General features: G+C 55.9%; 1 protein-coding gene across 15 annotated transcripts in view; it reads left to right on the forward strand.

The window, feature by feature from the left end:
* Nucleotides 1-6889, forward strand: part of LOC112404340 (protocadherin gamma-C3) — a 154542-nt gene that overhangs the window by 134857 nt on the left and 12796 nt on the right. For 14 of the 15 annotated variants that reach the window (XM_024752222.1, XM_024752226.1, XM_024752225.1 and 11 more), the window contains exon 2: nt 5529-5587. In XM_024752222.1, coding sequence (XP_024607990.1) covers nt 5529-5587 — 59 coding nt within the window. Of the gene's footprint in view, nt 1-130; nt 2591-5528; nt 5588-6889 lie in introns of those variants that run through there. The other variant, XM_024752217.1, reaches the window with a different exon arrangement.

Here is a 6889-nt window from a genome sequence, read left to right on the forward strand (position 1 = left end):
AAACCTCGGAGCAGTTTTTTAAGAGGCTGGAAGGAGACATAAGAGATTTCAGCTGCTACATCCCAAGCCCTGGGTCTGCCTTCGAGACAGGACAGCACAGAGTCAGTGTCCAGGAAGGGACTTCTGGGTCATGGGGCCCAAGACACCCCCGCAGCTCGCTGGGAAATGGCAAGTGCTGTGCATGTTGTCCTTGTGCTCCTGGGGCTGGGTGTCTGGGCAGCTTCGTTACTCAGTGGTGGAGGAGTCTGAGCCGGGGACGCTGGTGGGGAACGTTGCTCAGGATCTAGGCTTAAAGCTGACAGATCTGTTGAGCCGCCGGCTGCGGTTGGGCTCTGAGGAGAGTGGGCATTATTTTTCCCTGAGCTTGGTGAGTGGTGCTCTGGCAGTGAATCAGAAAATTGACCGAGAGAGCCTGTGTGGAGCCAGCACCAGCTGCCTGCTGCCACTACAGGTGGTGACCGAACACCCGCTGGAACTAATCCGTGTAGAGGTAGAAATCCTGGATCTCAATGACAACTCTCCTAGCTTTGCCACCCCTGAGCGAGAGATACGCATCTCAGAATCAGCTGCACTTGGGGCACTGTTCCCACTGGATAGTGCCCAGGATCCAGACGTGGGTACCAATACCGTGAGCTTCTATACTCTGAGCCCCAGTAGCCACTTCTCTCTGAATGTGAAGACCCTAAAAGATGGGAAGCTGTTCCCAGAGCTGGTACTAGAGCAGCAGCTGGACCGTGAAGCCCAGGCAAGCCATCAGCTGGTGCTCACTGCTGTGGATGGGGGTATCCCACCCCGCTCGGGGACCACCCTTATCTCCATCACTGTGCTGGACATCAATGATAATGCTCCAACCTTCCAGTCCTCAGTTCTACGTGTGGGACTCCCAGAGAATGCACCCGTGGGTACACTGCTGCTCCGCCTCAATGCCACTGATCCAGATGAAGGCACCAATGGCCAACTAGACTATTCCTTTGGAGACCATACATCTGAGGCAGTGCGGAATCTCTTTGGCCTAGACCCTAGCAGTGGAGCAATCCGTGTGTTGGGTCCCATAGACTTTGAGGAATCAAGTTTCTATGAAATTCATGCAAGAGCCCGTGACCAAGGACAGCCAGCCATGGAAGGCCACTGTGTGATTCAAGTGGATGTGGGGGATGCGAATGACAACGCCCCAGAGGTACTATTGGCCTCTTTGGTCAACCCTGTCCTGGAGAGCACACCAGTGGGCATAGTAGTGGGATTATTTAATGTGCGGGACCGAGACTCAGGGAGAAATGGTGAAGTGAGCCTTGATATCTCTTCGGGCCTGCCATTTCAGATTAAGCCTTCTGAGAACCACTACTCACTGATAACCAGCCAGCCTTTGGACCGTGAGGCCACATCCCACTATATCATTGAGCTGCTGGCCCGTGATGGGGGCTCACCTCCCTTGCACGCCCATCTCACCGTCAGGCTCAACATTTCAGATGTAAACGACAATGCACCCTACTTCACCCAGCAGCTCTACACTGCTTACATCCCAGAAAACCGGCCTCCAGGCTCCCTTCTCTGCACCGTGGCTGCCTCTGATCCAGACACTGGGGAAAATGCTCGCCTCACCTACTTCATTGTAGGGCATCAGATTCAGGGAGCCCCAGCCTCCTCCTTTGTGTATGTCAACCCTGCGGATGGGCGGGTGTTTGCCCAGCGCACTTTCGACTACGAATTGTTGCAGATGCTGCAGATCGTGGTGGGCGTTCGAGACTCTGGCTCTCCCCCATTGCACGCCAACACATCTCTCCATGTGTTTGTCCTGGACCAGAACGATAATGCCCCAGCCGTGCTGCACCCCAGACCAGGCCGGGATCTCTCGGTCCCCCAGCGTCTCCCTCGCTCTGCCCCTCCTGGCTCCTTCGTCACCAAGGTGACAGCCGTGGACGCTGACGCAGGCCACAATGCCTGGCTCTCCTATTCACTGTTGCCACAGTCCACAGCCCCAGGACTGTTCCTGGTGTCTGCACACACTGGTGAGGTGCGAACAGCCCGGGCCTTACTGGAGGATGACCCTGACACCCAGCAGGTGGTGGTCCTGGTGAGGGATAATGGTGACCCTTCACTCTCCTCTACAGCCACAGTGCTTCTGATTCTGGAGGATAAGGACCCTGAGGAAATGCCCAAATCCAGCGACTTCCTCACACACCCTCCTGAGCATTCAGACCTTACCCTTTATCTCATTGTGGCTCTTGTGGCCGTCAGTCTCTTATCCTTAGTCACCTTCACCTTTCTGTCAGCTAAGTGCCTTCGGGGGCACGCAGACGGGGATGGGGGTGGGGGTGAGTGCTGTGGGCGCCAGGACTCGCCCTCCCGGGAGTTCTATAAGCAGTCCGGCCCCAACCTACAGGTGAGCTCAGACGGCACACTCAAGTACATGGAGGTGACGCTGCGGCCCACAGACTCGCACAGCCATTGCTACAGGACGTGCTTTTCACCAGCCTCGGACGGCAGTGACTTCACTTTTCTAAGGCCCCTCAGCGTCCAGCAGCCCTCAGCTCTGGCACAGGAGCCTGACACCTTCCGGTCCCGCTCTAACACGCTGCGGGAGCGGAGCCAGGTGAGGGGCTCAGCGCGACCCCTGGGGGCGGCAATGGAGAAGCCGCCCAGCCACATCAGGGACTTTGAACTTGGCATCCGCTCCTCTGGTGCGGGCTCGGCCCGAATGTCGGGACTGTTTGGACGGATTGTGTGGAACCAGAGGTGTGGCCGAGGCAGGGATGGGGACTCTGAGCCCGGGGAGGTGATGGTGATTGTGGTTGAGGGGGAGACAGGAAAGGACCGACCCCACATTCAGAAAAGCCTGGGGTCTGGCGATCATTCTGGCGATTTCCGCCAGGTCCGGGGTCCGGGTGGAGGCGGTCACAGATCCACGCCTGCAGCCAGCCTCCGAGGCTCCGGTGCGGGCACGCTCCACTGGTCCTGAGGTTTCTTCTTAGGTTGCTCCCCACTCCCTTGACCTGTGACCTCGCTGTTATTCCCAACCCTCTTTATTCCCACATCAAACCAACGCGTCTGTGGACAGAGCAGAAGCGCGCCCTCAGGGCCCGCACGAGCCACGCACCGCGCACGGGCTCGCCGCGCCTCACCCGCGCACGCACACGCCCCCTCGCACTTGGTCTTCCACGTACACCGCCTTTTACTGCCAGCCGCTCGCTGCCAGGTACACTGGCTGTTCCAGCCCGCTCACAGCTTCCCTCCCACCCTGCTGCTCGCCTCAGAGGTACTGACTGAGCGCGCCCAAGTTGTGGCCGTCCTGCCCCTGACGACTCTGGAGCCGCCTCCCGAGCCCGCCCGGACCTGGACCGGTCGCCTCCTGACGAGCCAGAGTCGCCTGCAGTGTAGCCACTCTGGGCGCTCTAGGCGCGGGGCGGGCAGCACTCTATGACCCGCGGGCTGGCGGATCCCGCCGGGCCCAGGGCTCAGAGCGGAGGCCGGCGGTGCCTCCAGCCAAGAAGCCTAGCTCGGGTTGGCCAGGCTGCCCTGTGGCCCAAGGGACGGCGGGGTCCGGCCTGGGACGAGCGAACAGGCCTCTATAGGACAGGCCGCCTGGGCCCTCTGTGGCACCACCGACCTGTCTTCTGGCGGGAAGTGGGACCCTGGAACACCTGGGCTCTGGATGCTAAGACATAGGCTTTTGGCTCCGTCGTCACCACATGTGCCCAGCGATCTAGGATCAGGGCTTTGGGAGTGACCAAATTATCTGACACTCTGGCAAGTCTTTCTTTCCCTGGTTGTTGGAAAGCCATGGCCTCTCTGCCAGAAGCCAGCAGGGTGCTTGCATACATGGGGAAACTATAATGGTAAAAAGCACACGTTTCTGTAACTCCAGGAGCTTTTATTCAAAATATGTCTGTACCCCATCCTGCCCCTTGAATCAGAATTATAGTTTGGAACAACACCCCCATGTGATTCTGATGGCTAATTGAGAGAGCCTTACTACAACTTCCTCTTAGAGAACCACAACGTCTCCTTTGCTCTTCCGCACACTTGTTGGGTAGGTCCTAGAATCCTCCCTCTTATAACTGAGTTTCACAGAGCTCAAGTGACTTGCTCGAGTTCACAGGGTAAGTGGTCGAAAAAGATCTAATCTAGGTCTGTCTTAACTCCAGAATTTGTGCTTTCAATCACTTGGTACTTGTAAAACTGGAGAACAGGAGAGATGGTCTGTGTCTGCTGGGATGAGGCAAAGGGGGGCATTCTTTCCCTTTTAGAGCCTAACACGTGAAGAAAAGCCTACTGGGGCTCCTTATTCCTGAGCATCCCTAATTGAACAAACTTGGACCCGCTGTCCTGATGTAGGTTGTGAGTTGGCCTAGTTCCTGTCCTCCAGTCTGTCATGGTTTCTGCATCTCCATGTAGATTCTGCTGTGTCTAAGAATATAGTAACTGAGAGCTGGACATCCCTGTACCCTTCCCCATGGCAGCTCCAGAATGGTGCTTGTAACTCCTATTGTACCTGGGATGCTAAGTTTCCGGGTTCTGCTTACATCACTGCCACCTGTGAGACTTAGAGTGAGTCATTTGGCAGCCCTGGGTCTTCCTTCTCCCCAGTGTAATCGGAGGTGCTCACACCTCCCTCTCTGCTCCTGGGAGTGAGTGTGACAATTACCAGAGCACCCCAGAATGGAGAGGAAATGGCTCTAGAGGTGCTCCATGAGAGTGTGTGATGGGATAATACACCCTCTGCAAAGGCTGGGAGGGTCTTGGAAGTGAAGTGGCTGGCTAGAGTCCCACACCTTCATCCAGGTGGGAGAGGCCTACAGATCTGCCCCTTGGGAGCCCTGGAGATTGCGTTGGCTCTCCTTGGAGCCTGTGGGAGCTTGATCTCTGCCGGGCTCCATCCCAGCAGTTCTCTCTGTTCCAGACAGAGCTGCCTTGTTCTCTCCTCCTTAGTCAAAGCCATTGTCTGGCACAGAGTTCTGGGGGTGGGAGGTGTCCTGGGGCTTGGATGCCCTGCCATCCAAAGGCCCAGTCTGGCATAACTCCTAAATTAATAATGTATTTAGCTGTGGGAAGGGATCCTTGAGAGCCAGGGGTCTGAAGGAGGTGTCCTTCTGAATGTGTAAAGGCACAACCTGGCATGAAAAGGGTTACCCAGAGCGGCAGACATCTTGCCGCAGAGGCTGCTTTGTTCCCAGCTGAGGAGCTGAATGAAATTCTTTCTAGGGCTGGTGGAATTCCCATGTAAAAACCTCCTCTGCGACTTTTGGGGGCCTTCTCTGCACCCCTCCCCCCGGTTTCACAGAAGATGCTTTCAGCCCTTGAATCTCTCCTCAGAAGTTCTGAGTCTGGGGGCAGGGAGGAAGGGGCTGGTTCCTTAGGAAAGGAATCTGGGTTTGCTCACTGTGGTCAGATAACTGTGATTTTATCTCTTTGTCTCTGTTACCTCAGACCTCTGAGACCTGAGGTATATTTTGTCTTTGAAAATGAGCCTACCTCGCCCTCATCTTACCCCATTTGGGTACTCAGCCCCTTTCCCTCTGTTTTCTCCACAGCAAGCTCCGCCCAACACGGACTGGCGTTTCTCCCAGGCCCAGAGACCCGGCACCAGCGGGTAGGTGACTGCCTCTCCAGCCCACCCTCTCCTCTGCGACATTTTTCTCAGTGATGACGTGGGAGGAGATGGGGGGAGGGCTCAGCATTCGCTACAAATGGCTTCCTCCCTCAGTTCCAGATTTCAGGGAGGTTTTGGTACGTTGGCGGCTGGTACACAAACCCCAGAAGGAAGACGCTCCTACTCTGGCTATTTTGGAAACGCAATTCACACACTCATCCCTTCCCTGCGCCCCACCACACAAACCTTCTCCTGTATCTTGGGGGCTCCGTGGGAGCAAAGGATGGTCTCAAGGAGGTCTCTGGGCGGAGAGGAAGGTTTTTATACCTATCCACCGGCTCCATCCTCCTGCTCCAGATTTGGCTGGCCTCCGTCCTGACTGGGGTTCAGGCAGAGGAATCTGGGACAGGAGGAGGAGGGGAGGAGCTGTCAGCAGCCAGAGCCTCCTCTTGAGCCGGCAGGAAAGAGCCGAGGCTGAGGGGAGGGAGGTCAGGCAGCTGGCGGTGGGGCTGGGGACGGAGAGCCTGCAGCCTTCTCTGCCTGCAGGCCCTTTGTCTCTGACACTCTCTCACCGTCCTCGGCTCAGTCTCTATGTTAGTTTGCAATCTCTGCCTCTCCCTCTCTTTCTCGTCTCGATCTCAGTTTCTTTCTTTATTGCTGTATCTTGGTCCCTACCATTTGTGTCCACTTGCACTGATCTGTGCCTCTTGCTGCGCCTGCTATGGCTAGGTGCTCAATAAATGTGGAATCAATGAATAAACGTGACTCCGCCTTAGTCTCAGTCTCTGTTTCTCCTTTTCCCTCTGTCTCTGCTTCCCTGTCTCTGTCCTTGACCTCTCTTCTGTCTCTTCTTCTTTCATCATTTCCTAGTGTCCTGGTGTTCTTCTGTCTCCAGTCTCTTTCTCTCCCTCTCACTGTTTCTCCTTTCTTCTCTGTTCTCAGCCTCTCTGTGTCTCCTTTGTCTTTGTCTCTGTCTCTCTCTGTATATCTCTCTAAGTCTCTTGTCTGTCTCTTTTTGCCTTAATGGGTCTCTTTCTCTGTTGCTCTTTCTTTCTCTCGCTCTCTCTCTCTTTTACCCTGTCTTTTACTCTGTGTCCCGCTCTCTGTCTCTCATTTCCTAAAACTTGTGGGCAAGCCAGCACACACATGCCCGCCTCCCAGGCTCTCTCCCTCCCCAGCCCCTCACAGACAGAGCCTTTGATCCCTGCTCTCCACCATACACCCTCCCATCCAGGCTGCCCCAGCTGCTCAGATCAATCTGGTATGAATTCCTGCTAAGACAGGAACTCCCTGGGGCGAGCG

Source organism: Neophocaena asiaeorientalis, unplaced genomic scaffold (assembly GCF_003031525.2).
Source record: "Neophocaena asiaeorientalis asiaeorientalis breed wild unplaced genomic scaffold, Neophocaena_asiaeorientalis_V1.1 scaffold204, whole genome shotgun sequence".
NCBI classification, from domain to species: domain Eukaryota; kingdom Metazoa; phylum Chordata; class Mammalia; order Artiodactyla; family Phocoenidae; genus Neophocaena; species Neophocaena asiaeorientalis.